At 42.0% G+C, this 20,437-nt stretch overlaps 2 protein-coding genes across 3 annotated transcripts in view; both read right to left on the bottom strand.

Annotated features, from left to right (window-relative positions):
• LOC115411948 (myosin light chain kinase, smooth muscle-like) overlaps positions 1 to 16,100 on the bottom strand; it is a 52,893-nt gene extending 36,793 nt beyond the window's left edge. For both annotated transcript variants that reach the window (XM_030124252.1, XM_030124253.1), the window contains exons 1-11: positions 15,992 to 16,100; positions 11,876 to 12,020; positions 10,473 to 10,680; positions 8,230 to 8,275; positions 7,783 to 7,936; positions 7,452 to 7,617; positions 7,341 to 7,362; positions 5,835 to 5,985; positions 5,707 to 5,759; positions 5,496 to 5,596; positions 4,238 to 4,456 (exon numbers count right to left, since the gene is read on the bottom strand). In XM_030124252.1, the coding sequence (XP_029980112.1) occupies positions 4,238 to 4,456; positions 5,496 to 5,596; positions 5,707 to 5,759; positions 5,835 to 5,985; positions 7,341 to 7,362; positions 7,452 to 7,617; positions 7,783 to 7,936; positions 8,230 to 8,275; positions 10,473 to 10,680; positions 11,876 to 12,020; positions 15,992 to 16,062 (1,336 nt within the window). In that variant the 5' untranslated portion in view covers positions 16,063 to 16,100. The remainder of the gene's footprint in view (positions 1 to 4,237; positions 4,457 to 5,495; positions 5,597 to 5,706; positions 5,760 to 5,834; positions 5,986 to 7,340; positions 7,363 to 7,451; positions 7,618 to 7,782; positions 7,937 to 8,229; positions 8,276 to 10,472; positions 10,681 to 11,875; positions 12,021 to 15,991) is intronic.
• Positions 16,101 to 18,747: 2,647 nt separating this feature from the next.
• Positions 18,748 to 20,437, bottom strand: part of LOC115412831 (titin-like) — a 237,885-nt gene continuing 236,195 nt past the window's right edge. Inside the window, 2 exon segments of the mRNA XM_030125488.1 lie at positions 18,748 to 20,073; positions 20,155 to 20,436. Of these exon segments, the coding sequence (XP_029981348.1) occupies positions 19,781 to 20,073; positions 20,155 to 20,436 (575 nt within the window). The 3' untranslated portion in view covers positions 18,748 to 19,780.

Genomic DNA, 20,437 nt, shown 5'->3' with positions numbered 1-20,437 from the left:
TACAAACATTCCTTTTGCAAAAAATGATTGACCTGAACAACCTGAAATTTCTTACGAAAACTAAGTGTATTATTAACTATATCATGCTTCATCTTATTTATACATGTACATTACTGATCAGATCTAAAAAAAGAACAAAGCATTTAGTAACAGACTGAATAATGGCACAATTTTGCAGTTTGAATTTTTGAGTCGTCATTATCTACAGGTTATTCTTCTGTTCTTTTACTTGTCAAAGTCACTTGTGTTCAGATTGGGTGAAAATGAGTCTGACATCCTTGACTGTTCATGTTTTCAGTGTATCATTCCATGGGCCAGATTGGACCCTTTGGCGGCCGGTTTTGGCCCACGGGTCGTATATTTGACACCCCTGCATTAAATAATGAGGCAACAAGGTGGAATATTATTCCATCAACTTTAAAATATCAAACACATGTTTTTTATACTACTGATTTGAGTAATTTTAATGAAATACTTCTAAAGATGTACAGATTGTAAATGTGGTTTTGTTGTGGGGACACTGGTCTGGACCGGTCCAAACACTGGTCTGGACTGGTCCCTCTGATCTTTGTCTGGACCAGGACTTGTAATCCATTTTCTGGATCTGAGAACAGGCCCAGAGCTCATCTCTGCACAGAGGATCTCTGGGTAAACTGTAATGTCCACACATGGACATGGGGCGGTTGTTGCTCGGGGTCGAGTGGGTCGGTTTGTGGGAACCTCCTGTGGGGGGATTTCCTGTTCCAGGCCCCTGTCCTTATAAAGCTCGGAGTTTTGGATTCTCTCTGTGTTTCATGGCTGTGAACAGCCCATGACTGACTGACGCTGCCTTCAATGCCCGCTGCGACATCATGACACCATGATCCGGATCAGACTGATCCAGGGTCTGCACATGGGACCAGAACCCATCACAGGGTTCATACTCATTCATCAGACTCTGCAGGAGATGTTATTATCCTCCAGGACAGTAGAGACGGATACAGTCTGTCCAACTGTTTCAGTGTGTTATTGCATCAGACCCATTTAGTAAAAACAATAAATCATAATTAAATAATAATAAAGTCAATAATTAGGCTTAATTACAGGGAATTTTCCCATTGCAGTAACATGAATGTTCACCAGGGGCAGTGTAATCAATGAGTCTACTGGAAAGACATGAACTGCATGTGCGTGTTGTGTTTCAGTGTGTGTGTGTGTGTGTGTGTGTGTGTGTGTCTGTGTGTGTTGCATTACTGTGTATGTTGTGTTCTTGTGTGTGTTATGTTACTGTGCGTGTGTGTGTGTGTTGAGTTCTTGAGTGAGTTATGTTACTCTGTGTGTGAGTGTGTGTGTTATGCTACTGTGTGTTGTTACTTGGTGTGTGTGTGTTGTGTTAGTGTGTGTGTTACTGTGTGCGTGTTTTGTCTTTATAAGGCTCCCTGCTCATATTTGTTTAAGAGTCACTGTTGATCTTCTGTCTCTGCTTCTATTTTTTCTCGGTTTCTATTTTCAGTTTGTCTAAAGCTTCTTTTCCAACCGACAGTGAAACAGTAGAAAAAGTAGAAACACCTTTTGGGTTCTTTAACCATTTCCATCGTCTTCTACTTTGTTCTTTTACTAAAGTCCCTTCTGTCAGTGTCTGTTTCTCTTGTTCTCTTCCTCATCTTCTTGTACATTCTTTTCATTAAACTCATTTATTCTGTATTTCATTCATTTAATTCTCTGTTCATTACTGTAACTCAAAACCTATCTTTTTAGTTTAGCTTTAAAGTAAACTCTTATTGTTAACATTGCTTTACTTTGTTGCTTTTATTTTTATTTGCACCTGCGGGACAGTGGGGGTTTGATATAAAGCACTTTGTGCTGCATGTAACATGTATGAAAGGTACTATACAAATAAAGTTTGATTTATTGATTGATGTAGATCATGTATATGTAGACATAGATCAGTGTTTCTCAACCCTTTTTGAACAAATGCCCCTTTACGTCATCATGAAACTGTTTCAGCTTCATGACTATCTGTTTATTTTGACTCTAAACACTTCAGTTTTTTTTTTTTAAATTTCTATGACTCAGATACTGGTTTTTAAAATATTTTTACACAGGGTCCTACATGTCCCATCATGCCCACATATCACTGTCTGAGACGAGGCTCTGCTGCCCCCTGGTGGACACTTTAAATAGCACAGAGACAGAGAACGCCTCAAGGTTCAACACATTCATACAAACCTGGTTTTATCCCAGTGATCCCATTTCCATGACAATAATTGTAATAATTAGATCTGATGCATTTACAATCGCTTCAGAAATAGGATTATCCATAAACCTGGTTTAGACGTTTCAGTCCATTACTGGATTTATTTCATAGTACTCATGTATGTAGTGAAGTAGAATCAAACTTGCTGTTATTGTCTACATCACTTCTGTTATTGTCTACATCACTTCCGTTGCTTGTATGGGCACGGGGCCCTGAAACTGCCTGTCTCTAGCCTCACGGAGGAATATAAATGTGCCAAAGTGAGGTTGAACATGACCCTGAACGAGTCTCAGGATGACACGATCCGAGCAGCTGCCCCCATATTGGCAACTGGCAGGAAATGGATCCCATCAGAGGCCATACAGCAAGCAAAATCAGCGCTCAGACATGGAGACATTGTAGGGCAGGTGTAGTATGGAAGAAGTGGGTTTGGACTTGGAACAAGCCGACCCACATGGCACAAGGCCACAGCTACCCAGAGGAGAAAGCTGGTCGTGGCTGAGGTTCGACAGCAGGAAGAGGCAGCAAGATGTGCAAAGGCAGTCTCACAGTCCAAACAGGGCCAGTGGACTAGCTGGGAAAACCTGGAGCATCGTAAGCTCACGTGGAGGGACCTGTGGGAGATGGAAGGAAGCCAGATCAGCTTCATTATCAGAGCCACCTACGATGTGCTTCCTTCACCCAAGAACCTACACCAGTGGCTAGAAGAGGATCCATCATGTGCTCTCTGCAAAACCCCTGCAACACTCAGGCACATTCTCACCGGATGCAAAACCAGTCTGTCTCAAGGCCGGTACACCTGGGGACACAACCAGGTCCTACGACAACTGGCGATCATCCTGGAAGGAAGAAGAACAACTAACAATGCCCTTCCTCCCCCAGTGCCTGGACAGCCGAACACCATCCCGTTCATAAGGGCAGGGCAACTCTCAGCAACAACAGCTGCCAGAGTGGAAACGACCTTCCTGGCCAATGCCCGGGATTGGAAAATGCAGGTTGATCTAGACCAGAAGCTCATCTTTCCACCTGAGATAATTACAACTAATCTCAGACCAGACCTGGTCTTATGGTCAACATCGCAGAAGTCACTGCTCATCGTAGAACTGACTGTACCATGGGAGGCTGCAGTCAGTGAAGCATACGAACGCAAACATCTGAAATACTCTGACATAACAGCAGAGGCAGAACAATGTGGCTGGCGTGCCCATGTGCTTCCCGTGGAGGTCGGATGCAGAGGCTTTGTCGCTGGATCCACAACCAAGCTTCTGAAGGGGATGGGAGTGCGAGGACAGGCCTTTCAGCAAGCCATCAGATCACTGTCGGAAGCCGCCGAGCGCAGCAGCAGCTGGCTATAGATAAAGAGGAAAGCCCCCACTGGGCTGCAAAGTGACCACCGGGGGTAAAAGCCGAGGGGGGCACACCAGGGATGCTTGGTGTCGCCGTTGAGCCCTGTGGAGATGTAGTGGGCCTATCAACGAAACATCAGTGAAGCAGGGTGCCCACCTGAAGACCCCAGTGAAGCTTTTACCCCTACCCCACTCATCACCAAGTGCCATTCAATTAGGGATTGTAATACCAAGTCCTATTAGCTCAACTTCTCTGATTTAATAGTTTTTCCACATGTTCAGATGTAACAGAACTAAATAAATCAGATTAACCTTTACACATGCATGAAGACATGGGAGTATTGGGGACAAATCCGGGTGTGTTAATCTGATTTATTATAATCAGATTACTACTGTTATCTGATAAAACAGATCAGATTATACTGTTTGCATGATCAGTAATAATCAAATGCTGATCAGTATTAGTGTGGACGTAAACGGGGTCAGTGTTTGATCGTGTGTTATTATATCTGATGGATCGTGTTATTGTTTCGTCCATTTAGACTGAAATGATTTGAACATTGATGGAAAATAATAACAACCTCAAATATATTTAAACTAAAGTCTGTTTGAGTAAAAGTCCATTTACTGACCATGTGACTGTGTTATTTCTTACTGTTGACTGTGAGCGTCCATGTTGCCGAGTCAACGGTGGCTCCGCCCCCTCCGGCAGCCGTGGTCAGCTGACACCGGTACTCCCCTCGGTCCAACTCCCTCACCCTCTCCATGGTCAGGGTCAGTCTGGGTCCGTCCCGTCTCTGCTGGAGACCCGGTCTGGTCTGAACCGGGACGCTGTCCTTCAGCCAGGTTACCACAGCAACGGCCCCAGATGACACTGAGGGCAGAGACAGGAAATGAAGAGTGACCCCTAGAGGCTGACGGTGGTCACTACACCTTGTACTCAGACATTAAAGAAACAGGGACGAAGACACTTAACCAGAAAATAAAACACTGGACGGACGAAAAGAATGAACAAATACACACAGTTACACATTTAAACCTGGTCAGAAAAACACACACAACGGAAGAACACTGCACCAAACTGAACCTGTGAACCCCATAAAACACTGGGACTGTTTGAAGACATAAAATGATAAAAGTGAAAACTCTATGAATGACTGTCAGTCCTGTTTGTTGTGTGTGAGGAAAGTCTGAAAAGATGCTAATAGCATATGGGACTAAAAAAAATCCTCATATTACTGTTAAAGAATGAAGGATTTTATGGAATTCAGCTGCAAAAATGTGACAAACTGACATAAATCTGTTGAATATGTTGTAATAATAACTATGACCTATGAGATCTACTGTGCACATGTCTATCAGTTACTTTTTAATGAAATAATTTAATAAAAATGAACATTTACAAACAGTATTTAATGCTTTATTGTGTGTGTGTATGTGTTGTTATTTAGATATAAAATAGAACAGAATAACAACAAGCACCAATATGAATAACACACCAATACTTCAGAAAATAAGACTAGAGCAAATATAAAATTACAAAAAATTAAAAAGTAAAATAAGGAAATAGAATATAAAATTTAACAAAAGCAAAATCAGAATAGAAGTAAAAGTAGAAAATAAACATAGACATGAAATATGAATAAACACAGTACTAACAATATTACCAGTATGTATATCTATGAAAGTCTATAAAAAATAGTGCATTGATATTTGAATAAATATCTAACAAATATTGCATTGCTATGATGTGAACAGAGGGTTATTGCACAACTTATTGCACATAATTCACATTTTACAGGGTTAAAAGTATTAAATCTATGTAAATATGATGAAACATGTTTAATGTGATTTGAGTGAAGGTCCTCAACTGTATCTGTAGTCACACGTTTTACTGTTATTATTGTTATTACCTTGGCAGGTGAACGTCACCTGGGCTCCTTCTGTCGCCTCCTGGTCCAGAGGAACAGCCTCAAACCGCAGGTTGGATTCTGCCGGCAGCCTCTGGACAGTTCTGGAACAGGACCACAGAAATCAGAAAACAGAACCAGAACAAACAGAAAAACCAGAACAATCTGATCAACCAGAACACCGGGCCCTATTGTTACCATGGTAATGATGTACCTGCAGTCTGACCCAGTCTGGACTGATCCAGGAGGACTCACTGTGGACCGGACCTGCAGACACAGATGTACAGATTGTTAATGCATTTTCCTTCAGTCAGGTTCTGATCTGTTGATCCTGTGACCCACCGACTCAGAGACTGCAGTTCTCTTCTCAGCCAATGGAGGGAGATGGACTGAAGGTCTGCTCCTGCAGGTGGTCGCCTGTGAAGGCTGGTCCTGGTCCTGGTTGTGGTCCTGGTGTCCTCTGGGGCTGGAGGTGGGTTTGACGTCCTGTGTCCTGTAGAGACAGAGCAGCATCTTCATCATCAAACTAAACCCACAGATACAGCAACAGGACGAATCAGCCTCCATCATTAGGGGAAAATAATGGACTAAATGATGGAGTTGAATGGAAACAGTCAAACAGCATTTTTACCTCCACCAAGGAAGGGCGGAGGTTATGTTTTCATCGAGGTTTGTCTGTTTGTCTATTACGATAAAATAACATAAAACTGCAAGATAACTCAAAAAGTTATGGACAGATTTGGATGAAATTTTCAGGAAATGTTGATACTGACACAAGGAACAAATGATTATATTTGTGTGGTGGTGGTGGGGGGGCTGATCTGCCTTGGTGGAGGTCTGCACTCTCCGAGTGCTTTCCTAGTTTACAGTCTGTTAAAGGTCGGGAAGTTACAAAAACCTAGTTAAGCTCCGCCCACTTCAGAGCATCATTAGTCCATCATTGGTTACCGTATTAACCTGGATCAGACTTGGCTTTAAGGGTGGATGAAATCCACCCTTAAAGCTCTGGATGTTGTGGGGCTGTCTTGGCTGACATGCCTCTTCAACATTGTGTGCAGGACAAGGACAGTACCTCTGGATTGGCAGACTGGGGTGGTGGTTGCGGAAGGCATTCGACCGTGTCCCTCGGAACATCCTGTGGAGGGTACTGCGGGAGTATGGGGTTCATGGCCCATTGTTATGGGACATTAGGTCCTTGTATGACCGGAGCCATAGCTTGGTCCACATTGCCAGTAGTAAGTTGAATTTGTTCCAGGTGCGGGTTGGACTCCACCAGGGCTGCCCTGTGTCACCAATTCTGTTCATAATCTTTATGGACAGAATTTCTAGGTGCAGTCAGGGGGAGGAGGGGGCCCTGTTTGGGGCCCTCAGGGTCGCATCTCTGCTTTTTGTAGATAATGCGGTCTTGTGGCTTCATCAAACTGTGACCTCCAGCTCACATTGGGATGGTTTGCAGCCAAGTGTGAAACAGGGGATGAAGATCAGCACCTCCAAGTCCGAGGCCATGGTCCTCATTTTGAAAAGGATGGAGTGCTCTCTCCAGGTTGGAGATGAGTTGCTGCTCTAAGTGGAGGAGTTTAAATATCTCAGGGTCTTGTTCACGAGTGAGGGAAGGATGCACCAAGAGATCAACAGGCAGATCTGGCAGACCAAGGACACACTGGAGGGATTATGCCTCTTGGCTGGCCTGGTAACACCTTGGAATTGCCCCAGAGGAACTAGAGGAGGTGAAGGGGAGAGGGAAGTCTGGGCGTCGCTCAGGCTGATGCCCCTGTGACCCAGACCGGGATAAGAGGAAGAAGGATGGACGTTAAACATTTGTAATGTAAGCAGACAGATGACACTCACCTGGACGGGATGTCAGACCAACCTGTGGATAAACAGAAACAACATCAAAACTGACACACGGACCCACCTGTTCATCAAATGACTGAGGGAGCATCTGATTGGTTGACTCACCCTGGATGCTGAGCTCAGTGCTGGCAGTTGCTGACCCGGCGCCATTGGTCATCAAACAGGTGTAGCCACCCACATCATCCAAACAAGCATCCTTTATCTCCAGAAAGTGAAGACCACTGCGCTCGTACATACTGACCCGCCCACCGGCCTGAAGCTCCGCCTCCCCCTGAGGAACACAAGAAATAAATCATCCACTGCCTCCTCCTGATGTGTGAAAACACTACTTCCGGTTTCCAGTATTTCTCAATAACATGTAGCATGGATTTTATTAGTTTCGCTTTTTTATGGTGGCAGTGACCAGCACGCTGAGCAGTGATTAGGCTCCGCCTACCCTGAGCCATGTGACTGTTGGCGGTGGGCGTCCTGTGGTTTTGGCGGTGAACTTGGCGGTCCTTCCCAGCTTCGTGAACACTCGACTGGGCTTAGTGATGAACTTAGGCGGACTCTCGCCCCAAATACTGGGGCGGGTCTCCACAGAGCCAAGTCTGGAATCATGGGAAATGGAGTTTCAATGAGACTGTACTCACTTTATTTATTTTATCTCTAACAGTGAAATTAACAATCAGCCCTGAAACATGTTGAAAGTTAGCAGATAAATACAGATGCAGACAAACAGTCCATTAAAGTAGATACATCTGAAGATATGCTGAAGTGGCAGATTTAATGACCCATGGCCCAGGTTTAGGAGTTGAAACTGTTCCACCGACGCCTGATTTATTAAGTCTGACTGAAGGGAAGTGACACCAGAATCACAGATGAAACCAGGGTTAGAACTCACCCAGGTTTCAGTGACGACAGGAGGCCATATTTCTTCCCAGAGTTCTCTGCAGGTGGAAAAATAAGCATTACAGCGAATGAAGTCAGGAAAACACTTTCAAACATACATGATGAAACTGGTTTATATGGAGCAGTTCAGGACCAGGACTCGGGTCCAAACTGGGACCCATGACGGGGCTGATTCAGCATCGACTGTAAATGTCCTGGACATTAAAGATGGCGTAGAAAGGTGGACAATAAATGTGGACGTTAAAAGGTGGACATCTGAGCTCAGTAAACCCAGCTTTCATCCCCCTCAGAGTCAAAATCTGGTTCTGTTTAGAAACAGGAAACTCCTGTCGATTTGTTTATGACGCCGTAAAATCTGAGACAACTCACTGAACCACAGTGTGCTAATCACAAAGGCATGATGGGAAATATGGAGGCTGCACAAAACATGGATTAAGCAGCTGCAGTGATGGTTTATGGTGAATATCAGCAGTAAAAGTCAGTATTTCAGCAGTATTTCTGTACATAACATGTAGATTTAATTAATGTCCTGTGTGGATAAACTACTGACAGACACAGAACTAGTACACAGTGCTCATGAAATAGAAGATCAGGTAAATTTTCTTTACTTATTTATACTTATTTTCTCAATGGTCACCAATTTTTCTTATTTTTAAACTATTATTATATGCTATTACATTGCCAATTTATTCTATTGTTATATTCTACAGGGTGGGGAAGCAAAATTTACAATGAACATTTAGTTGTTTTTTCTCAGCAGGCCCTACATCAATTGTTTTGAAACCAAACACATATTGATGTCATAATCATACCTAACACTATTATCCATACCTTTTCAGAAACTTTTGCCCATATGAGTAATCAGGAAAGCAAACGTCAAAGAGTGTGTGATTTGCTGAATGCACTCGTCACACCAAAGGAGATTTCAAAAATAGTTGGAGTGTCCATAAAGACTGTTTATAATGGAAAGAAGAGAATGACTATGAGCAAAACTATTACGACAAAGTCTGGAAGATACTATTAAAGAAGAATGGGAGAAGTTGTCACCCGAATATTTGAGGAACACTTGCGCAAGTTTCAGGAAGCGTGTGAAGGCAGTTATTGAGAAAGAGGGAGGACACAGAATAAAAACATTTTCTATTATGTCTATTTTCTTGTGGCAAATAAATTCTCATGACTTTCAATAAACTAATTTGTCATACACTGTCTTTCAATCCCTGCCTCAAAATATTGTAAATTTTGCTTCCCCACCCTGTATATTATATTCAGTGGCTAATGTTAACTTCAGTTTGATCCACAGTTAAAGTGAACCTGCACTGGTCATGTTTACCACATTAATTGTTCTTTGTGTTTTACATCTAAGTAACAGAGGTACAAATTCAGTAAAAAAAAAAAAAAATCACCATAAATGCACCACACTGGACCTTTTTATTATGTGAATTTCAGAACGTACAGAGAGCAGCCATTGGCTTTAAGTGATGTACCATCATTGATTCCAGGTGATGAGTATGAGTAAACCAGTATCAGTCAGTGAGACAGACTGAGTTAAAGTATGTGTTAGTGCTTGTTGTTTGTTCAGTCGTATCCTTTCCACCCCACCCTTGTCCTAGAGATGTGACCCAGCACTGGGTGATAATGTGTCATCTCAGACTGCTGTCTGCTGCACGGGGTCACTGACCAGTCCATCTCAGGCCAGGTAATGGGACAATACAACCAGTCTGGGTCAGTACAGCCCGTGAAGGAGGAAACATGTCTCTGACCATGTCTGACTGACGGAGCAGTGACTTAGTACACGACAATGTGTAATTGACAAAGGGATATAACATAAGTTACCAATGGAACTGCTAGGATTATACATGATATTTAAAAAGATATCAGTGAAAATTCACTCCAGGTACAAATTAATGAATATGATACTTCATATACGAAACAAAATCAGCAGTTTACAAATGACAAAAAACACAGAAAGTTCAGGGATAAAACAGTGAGAGAAGAGCAACAGCGCCACCATTAGGCGAGCAATAAAGTTTAAGGTAAAAATGAATAAAAAGTTGAAATCAGACACATGACACAAAGCAAAGTGTAAAATAATCATCACAATGAAGGAAGTGAAACACTGACTAAAAACAGACAAAAAGGCAAAACCAGGAGAATCTGAGTTAGTCAATGCTATTTCATTGAACCCTCGTTAAACCCTTTAAACCTAAAATACTACACAGTGTCTTAGATTCATACCTTCCAGGAGGATTTCCACAGTAACCTGCCGACTCCCTGCCTGATTGGTGGCCTGACAGGTGTAGCAGCCCAGGTCCTCCGCTCTGACTCCGCCCACCACCAGGCTGAAGGTGCCCCGGCCACCCTGTGCCACAACACAGCGCTCTCCACCAATCACGGGCCGGCCATCCTTGTACCATGTGACCTGAGGTTCAGGAAACCCATGGACCTGGAACAGAGACAGGTCAGCATCTGGTTTTGGACAGGTTCATCTTTAACTGGGTTTTTTTTTTTCCCTGTTTATTCCTGGGTTTAGTTTCTGGGTTTCTCTTCTGTTCAGATCTGTGATGGACCACTGGTTAAAACAGAAGAACAGATGAAAAACGACACCGTTTGTATTTAATTCGAGCTGGTGACGCCTCATAGATGCTGGTCACATGACCCAGCACAGATGTTAACCCTGTTCAGATTCCTCCTGTTTCTTCTTCTTGTCTCCTTCATTATGAGGACGGTTCTGCATCTATGACAGGACTGTCAAACTCATGTTAGTTCAGGTTCCACATTCAGACCAACATGATCTGAAGTAAAATTATAACAATAACATAATAACAGATAAATAATGATAAATACAAACCTTTTCTCTGTCTTAGTGTGAAAACAGTAAAATAACATTATGAAAATGTTTACATCTACAAACTATTGTTTGATAAATATGAATAACCTGAAATGTCTTCCTAAAAATAAGTGTAATATTCTGCCTCAGTTTATCATTTCCAAATGTACATTATAACTACAAATACACAAACATTTAATAACAGGCAGAATATTGGTACAGTTCCACTGATTTATATTAAGACATTTCAGTTTGTTATTTGTTCAGGTTATTCATTTTTTGTGAAAGGATAGTTTGTAAGCGTAAATATTTAAATTTTACTTTCTTTTTTTTTTACACTACAACAAAGAGGCAGGTTTATAGTTGTCATTATTTCTAGTTTATTATGATAGTATTTTACTTTAAATCATATTGTTCTGGATGTGGAACCTGAACTAAAATGATTTGAACATCATTGCTTGTTTATATCTTCAGTGTAATTTTTCATTTCCTAAATTCATCGCATGGGCCGGATTGGACCCTTTGGCGGCCAGTTTTGGCCCACGGGCCATATGTTTGACACCCCTGATCTATGACATCAGTTTGTAAATAAATGAATCCTCTCCTGTCAGAGGAGTGACAATACAACACCTCCTCTTCCTTCTTTTCCTCATCTTATTCTTATTTTCTGTCTTTTCCATATGAAACATCTTTTAATTCTTGCATTTTGACAAAATGCAACAAGACAAAGACAAATGAAGAAACACATTCCTCTCTACTTCTCATTCTTTACTATCGTCGGTGCGACTGCGCCACTGGTCACGTGACTCACCTTCCCGTCCAATCGGGCATCTCCTCCCAGTCGCACTCTGATGTTCCGTGGAGGCTGGACGAAGGCCGGGGGTTGGCTGCCGCAGGAACCGTGTCCCGTCACCTTGGAGATGGAGGTTGATGACAAACGGACGTCACTCATGATGCTGAAAGAAGAAAACAACAGAATAATGTCAAAATAAAAGAAATAAAATCCATCAGGTCGGATTATGTCACATTATTGATTAGGAATTATTTTATCAACATTAAAAAAACATGGGCTGACTTTTGGACCCTAAATCATGAAAACCACCAGACACTGGGTCACACCTCCAGTGTTTCCTGATCACAGACTCAGATAAAAGCGTCATGGGAGATGATCGGTGAACATGTGACTGCATGTGAACGACCATATATGGATAAAACACACCAACCCAGAATCCATCAAGTTTGAGGCACTAATAGGATCATGATCAGCAGGTTTAGGTTAAAGCACTGCCACTGACCCCCAGGGGGTGCTGTCTAATGTCCATCAGACCTGTTGGACTGAACGGAGCTGTTGTGAGCATGCCCAGTGTGAGCAGTGCGTCAGTCTACAGATATTTGAGTTTTATCAGTCTGGTGTTTTCACAGTAAACATGGTGGCGTTCTGTCACCGTCAGAGGCCGACGCCCACTTTTGTTTAACACCTTATATGGCGTTAAACAACACCACCGTGTTAAATACAACACGTTCAAACATTGACGTCGACTTGATGAGTCTGGAACCGATCCACGGGTCTGGACGTCTGCATTAACCCTCATCATTTCAGTATTGAGGGTAAAACCATTAGATTCACTGTCGACACAAATGACCTGACACTAATAAAAACAGAGATAATGAACCAAACTATCCCTCAGGTCCAACAGTTACAACAACATCACATTATATCGACGAAACAAAGGATGACACGATTCAAAACCAGATGAAAATACAGACATATGAAAACCCAAACAAGGATGAAAACAGTCACTAAACTAGAAGCACTCGGAGAGGGCAGACCTCCGCCAAGGCAGACCAGTGGGCCCCTGTTGTGCCAGTATCAACATTTCCTGAAATTTCATCCAAATCTGTCCATAACTTTTTGAGTTATCTTGCACACAGACAGACAGACAGACAGACAGACAAACCAACGCCGGCAAAAACATAACCTCCTTGGCAGAGGTAATAAAACCAACAATGATCATAAACCCTCTGACTACATCTGGACCAACATGGCCAATGTCATGGTTGGTTCAGGGTCTGGTTTCTGTGCATCTGGACCTGGTTCATGTTTTTACTGGATCTGCATCATGTGGGTCAAACCTCAGCAGGATCTGGATGTTTTACATCCATGTAGGAGGCACTACTGAGTTTGTTCATCCCCTAAAAATATCAAATCAAATTTTATTAATATAGTGACGAATCATAACAATCATGACAGTTAACAAATAGAGCTGAACCAGACTCTCAAATACAGTTCATTAAAGGGTTTGACAAGGTGTTCGTGGTGTCGTCTAAAAACAAACTAATGAGTGTTTAATGGCCTTCCTGTGCAGATTCACGGATCCAGGTTACAGTTCTTCATGGGTCTAGTCCTTTGTTTGTCCTGATGTTCACCTGTTCCCAAACAGATAACAGCTGACCTGTCGCCACGGTAACGCAGATACCATTGTGGTGACACAACGGAGGGATGTGAATGTCAGCACAAACACAGCGAGTATTGGAAATGCAGCCAAAATGCCATTTGGGCTCTTCATGAACCCAAAAAACCTGGATCAGATCTGCATCGACAGGACCAGGATTTAACACCGAACATGTGCATCCATCAGCTGCATCTACAACCAGACTGAACCACAACACGCATCAGTTGAACATGTAAGGAGGTAACTGCAGGTGTGTGTGTGTGTGTGTGTGTGGTAACTATGGTAATTCCCACCTCTTCTACATGGTTGCTATAGTGATTCCTGCCTCGATTGTCAATTAATCACAAACACTAACAAACTCACATTGTCCTCCAGTTTCTGAGTGTCAGTCAGTTCCTCAGATCATTAAACCCTTTAGTGTGAGTTCCACTCTGCTGGTTAGGTACTACTACTTAGTACATAATAGTATTAGTATTAGTATTAGCTGTATACCAATATGTACTTTATGTACAGTTCTTATCAGTGGTCAACACACACAGTGTGTTTTTATTCAGAAACATCAACATTCCAACATGTGTCACATGACCAGGGGGCGTGGTCACAAACATCATGGTTAAATACAACATGAAAACAAAAACCATATATTGAGACGCTTCCACCAACATCTCATCGTTCTGTCATTACAGATTCACAGAAGTTCGTCCTTGAAGACAATGAAAAACTGGACAGACTTGAGGCGACCTCTGACCTCCAGACCTGCTGAATTCCATCCATGTACTGAGGGTTCTACCAGAGGGTTCTGTCAGACAGTTCTGCTAAACTTCTACCTTCCACCTCAGTTTTGGGTCAGTTTGTTCTGTTTTTGCGCTGATGATCCAGACGTTCCTGTGTTCTCAGTCTCGGTCTGAGCTCAGATGTTTCCTGTTGTAGTTTTGTTTTTTTCTGTGTTTGCTTTGGACTCTGGTTCTGGTTCTGTTTGTGTTTCTGTTCCAGACAGAGCTGAATAAACGTTAACATGTAGAAACACACTAACCTCCAACAGGATCCGGCATAAACCTGTCAGATAATTGTGACCCAGTTCTGTTCACTGATCCAACGTCTGCTTTTTCATTCACAGGAAATGTTCCAACCTTCAGGTGTTCAGATGTTCTCTGCTCTGGAAAACTCCCAGAATCCTCCAGGGTTCAGTGTCAGGTTGGATCTTTTTATCAGAGGAGATTCCTTCGCGTCGGTCGAGTGTTTCATAAACATCCTGATCCCAGAGCGGCGGCGTTTGATGGACTTCAACCTGATCCTGGTCCTGATCCTCATCATTCTGGACCAGAGTTCACTTTATGTTCATGTATGTATTTAAGTCACTGGACATGTAAGTCCTTTAGTTTGAATCATGTTCTCAATTTTCTGGTCCAACTTTGGTCTGATTTCTAGATGCTTTAGACTAAGGGTGTCAAACATCACGACCGGGTCCAAAGAGTCCGATCCCTAACACATGATGAATTTATGAAATGAAGAAATTACACTGAAAATATTAGCAATAAATGATGTTAAAATAATTTTAGTCCAGGTTCCACATTCAGACCAAAATGATCTAATGTAAAATACCATCATAATAACCTATAAATAATGACAACTATAAACCTGTCTATTTGTTTTAGTGTGAAAAAGTAAAACCACATGAAATGGTTACATTTATAAACTATCCTTTCACAAAAAATGGGAATAACACGAACTTTCACAGAAAACTCAGTGTAATTGTACCAATATTCTGCCTTTTATTAAATGTTTTGTGCATTTGTAGATCCACTGTGATCTGTGAGTTATAATGTACATGTGTAAAGGTTTATCTGTGACAGAATATTAGTCAAATTACACTTTTACTTTTCCCTTTTTCCTCTAAAGTAATGAAAAACATTTGGCCTTCTTATTATTTATAAGTTCTGTTATTATTCTGCTGGTCCAGCCCGTTCCAAATCCTATTGTTCTGAATGTTGAACCTGAACTACAATGAGTTTAACCCTGGTTTAAAGTGAAACACTGGAACAAAAATGAACCAAAATGATGCACAAATACAACACAAAGACACACACACACTGAACCTACACACACACACACACACACACACACACTGAACCTACACACACACACACACACACGCACACACACACACACACACACACACACACACACACACAATCTACAGACACACACACGCACACCGAACCTACACAACCCACAGTAAACTGGGTTGCTGTGCAGAACCCATCTGTGGTCCTGGTTCTGGTCTGTGTGGTTCATGGTTTCAGTTGGTAAAGCGGGAGAACCCGCGGGTTTAAAGTCCACAGTAGCAGCCCGGTCCAAACAAACGAACACAAACAACGAACTGCAAGAACAGCCGCCAACAGCCGAGTGGAACCTACCGGACCCGGGTCCGGATCCAGACCCGGTGGTAAAGCACACAAAGGTAAAAGACTCACCGAGGCTCCGGTTCGAGGCTCCGGTCCGGAACTGAGGAGGCTTTATGTACCTGAAGAATCACCGCATTCATCTGCAGGACCTCCTCTTCCACCTCAGACCCCCTGAGCCCGCATGAGCGCCCCCCCCCCAGACCCAGACCCCCGGTCCACGGGGGGAGGAGTTAACGGACCAGTGTTGAACAGCTTTAACCCTTCACGGTCCAGGTTCCAAATCAGACTGAACACACACCAGCATCTGACTGGGTGACTGCCAACATCTAGGAAAAGAAATGTGAATGAAATTATTTGTGCACACTTATTTATGTATATTTATTTAATTATATTGATAATATATTGTCTAGGACATATTGTACATATTGCTGAATATATATATATATATATATATATATATATATATATATATATATATAATATACATACATACACACACACATTTTTTTTTTTGTATTGATAATTTGTTTCCTGCTCCTTTTTCGCTTCCCAGCTGACAGGGCTGTAAACTATTGTCGTCTGTTACAAAAATTTCAATCGTCTTCTTCTCTGAAACTACAATTCCAGTTGACTTCAAACTTGGTATACAGCTTCTTTATGAGGATGTCAAAAAAAGTTAGTGAAATTATTTGGATCCGGATCTGATTCTGGATTTGGTGCCACTTTGAAAAATTTCCCCATTATAAGAGATAGGAAGTGGATGGATGCAATAACTCAGTAAATATAAATGATATCCAGTGTACATTTCTACAGTCCAGCCCTGATGGGGAGATGACCAAAACATAATGTCCACATGCTGATCAGGATCTTCTTCTGGATCCGGGAACTTAGGGAAAATTTAACATGGGCTCTTATGGGGGAAAAAAATTCAGTCGTCTTTTTCTCTGAAACTCCAGTTCTGATTGACTTCAAACTTGGTATACAGCTTCTGTATGATGATGTCAACACAAGGTACTGAAATTATTTCAATCCGGATCTGATTCTGGATTTGGTGTGACTTTGAAAAATGTTCCCATTATAACAGATAGGAAGTGGATTGATACGCTAAATCAGTATCAATGATATCAAGTTGGAATTTGAATTTTTTTTACAGATCTGATTGGAATATGACCAAACATGGGCTATTTCTGTAATATAATAAATACACAGAACTGGGTGATAATAAATGGCATCTGGATACATTTACCAAAGCTTTTAATTTGGCCGGTAAACTACTGGGCCATTGGTCCTATTTTTTATTATACTTGAGTGGAGGAACTGTAACACCCAATAATTTACTCCTGAGATTATTAAAGTCTTCTGATTCTGAACTAAAAGTGTCACATGACTGTTAGCCTGAAACAAGCTAATAGCTAATACACGGGTTAAGCTAACATAGCTACACATTGCCAGAAAATCTGAACATTATTTATGAATAATATACTTAAACATACTTAAAATTACATAAATAGGATTAATGGAATAGTGGGATTCATTAACTTTTCTTTTATTATTTTAGAACCAGCTAGTATAGAAAGTAGCATTAGCTAACATTAGTTACAACGCATGTGTGCGGTTTCTGCGGTTAGTAACACAACTTACCTCCACACTGACATCGGCTAATTTTACTTATTTAACCTTCTGTTACTGTCAAAGTTCATGAACTTTCATTAGTGTTCATGAGCAGTGTCTCAATAAACATTTACACTGCATTTTAATCCTAATGCATACATAGTTCTTAGAAATTAGCGATAGCACACATTAGCAGCAGTGAGCACCACTGGCTCCAGAACCACCTCCAGGCCTCCATCAGCACCAGGACCATGAACACTGACAGCAGAATGAACCTGTATGTACCTGAGGTTAACGGCGGGAGGACAGAACAGGTATACCCAACACAGAAAGACTCCGGTCAGAGAAAGACAGAAAACTGGAAGACTTCCCAATTTCTGTCCTTATAGAGTATGTAATATCCTTTAATTAAAATGAATGTACATAAATATGCTAGCTAGAGAGAGAGAGAGAGAGAGAGAGAGAGAGAGAGAGAGAGAGAGAGAGAGAGAGAGAGAGAGAGAGAGAGAGAGAGAGAGAGCAGCTAACTAGCTAAATTAACTTTTTCTTATAGTTAAAGTTCAATGTTTGATGAAACAGCCACTCCAGTTTGACTGAAAAAAATAACTCATTCTGGTCATAATTATATATTCATAAGCCTGAAACAAGACAGTAATGAAAGAATTAAAAGATCTCAATGAATAAATAAAAATATTAAACCAAATGAACTGAAAGCAACGTTGACAGCTTTCCCACAGAACTAGTCCAGCCACCGACTGCTCCGTGGATCAACATGTGGTGAAAAAACATCAGGGAGGTAGAAGAGTGGGATAAATACTGCTCCCTGCAGATCTATATACATGTCAATTGCAGTACTCTAAAATTTTCATAATACTTGACACTGTCCATTTTTATTATTGCTACTGGACGTTTTTTTTGTGTGTGATTTTACATGACTGATTTAATATTTTTATTCTAAACAGCTTTTATAATGGTTTTCTATATAATTTTGGCCACTTCACAAAGCAAAAAAACAAAATTTTGTTGCATGGTACAGTTGTATTTTTGCAATGACAATAAAGCTTATTTGTATTCCTGTTCCTCTGAACCGGGTCAGTCTAGACCACATCTCAATATTTTGTCGTTGTAGTAGATTGATGATTATTTTAAAAATCTGAGTCTGTACATGTAGGTGTTGAAGAAACCAAACAGACACACAGATCACAGGAGGTGTCTTTTAGTGCTGATAATCACGCTTTATTAAATCAATAATTGGAGAAAAACTCAAGGAGGCTGCGAAAATAATGCTACATCTAAGTCCAGTCAAACCAAAGTGTGGGGCAGCGTACAACACATGACCTCCTTCAGTTGGGCGTGGCCTGATGGTGTTGGGCCGTGGTACATGTGCTTAGCTCTGCCCAGCTCGACTGACAGGTGAACTTCTAAAACTAACACACAAACACACTGCAGACCTCCGAGAGACAGCTCTGCCTCTGCGAACAAGCGCACAACAGACTCTGAGATTTGATTGGCCAGGTTGATGGTACTACATAGAGCCGGGGTTGAGCGGTCATTCGCCAGAAGCAGAGCACAAAAACAAAACACTGGAGCTCAGGAAGTGCAGGCCGCTCGCACTCTGAGCACGTCATGGAAACGATCAGCAGTATGACATCATCAGTCGGAGCGTGAGGTCCAGTCGTCCTGCGTACATGAGGGTTGATGCAAACAGCACTCAGGATCTCACGCTCTGGTTACATTAATGCATCAGCTCCGCCCACTGCGGCGGTGCATTCATGTTCTGTCTCTGATTGAGGTAACGTCAACAGGGAGCCTCTCTACCTGTTGAGGCAATCTTAGACTTCAACTTATCGTTGAGGCGCAGAGTTTAGTTTCTCAGTTTAGCAGGGTATTCGTTCCACAAGAAACTTTCTCCTGCTAAACCACATTTAGTTTCATTTTGTTTCAGTTAATATTATTGTCATAAATAACAATGCATACATTTCCCATAACCGTTAAATTCGGCTATATACATTATGTACATGTCACAGAAAAATGGATCAAAAATCCTAAGTCATAGTTATCCAATATGGCACATTTTATAACAACTTTAGACTTTAGTCTAGTTTGGCATAAATTAATGTCAAGTTTGGTACAAAAATAGTTCATATTTACAAGAAGAGAAATCCAGATCTTTATCAGTTTTGCTTAATTAATAAATAAAAAGGCATGGAAGTAGGGAAAAGGGGAAGATTGACATTTAGATTAGTTTTACGCCGATCGAATGCTAATGTGAACAGTCGCTGTGTCAGAGCCGAGCTCGTTGGACAGTTTGAGGGTGTAGCTTCCAGCGTCCTCCTCCTTCACCCCGGTGATGATGAGGGTGGTCAGGTCGTCTGTGGTCTCAATGTGGAAGCGGCCTCCTGCCATTACTTCGATGCTCCTCCCACCGCGGGACCACTCAATCTGTTTGGCGTCGCCGGAGAAGGCGCAGGCCACTGTCAGGACTTTACCAGGTTCGATGCTGATGTCCTCGGGCAGAGCTTCGATCCTTGGAGCACCACCTGATGCACAACAGGAATATTAGTCCACTGATGTACGTTAAAGAGTAAACCAAATGACACATGTCCAACTGTCTATCTTACCGATGGCCCTGAACATGGATCCTTCCAGATGAGATGTCATCTCCGTTAGGCTGCTGGAGCTCATGGCGTAGGTCTCCGACGCCATGGAGGACATGCTGGACATGGACATGGTCTCAAACTTCATCTCAGCTGCCATGCTGCTGAAGGAGCTGGACTCCATTGTGGAGGACATCATGGCCTGCTGAGAGGACGAAGAGAAGGACGACGACTCCTCCATCATGTGGACTTCCTTCTTCATCATGATGGCAGATGTTGACTCTTTGTGACTCATTGTCATGGATCC

Source organism: Sphaeramia orbicularis, chromosome 21 (genome assembly GCF_902148855.1).
Source record: "Sphaeramia orbicularis chromosome 21, fSphaOr1.1, whole genome shotgun sequence".
NCBI lineage: Eukaryota > Metazoa > Chordata > Actinopteri > Kurtiformes > Apogonidae > Sphaeramia > Sphaeramia orbicularis.
Note: the sequence above shows the minus strand (reverse complement) of the source record. Positions and strands in the feature narration are given on the sequence as shown.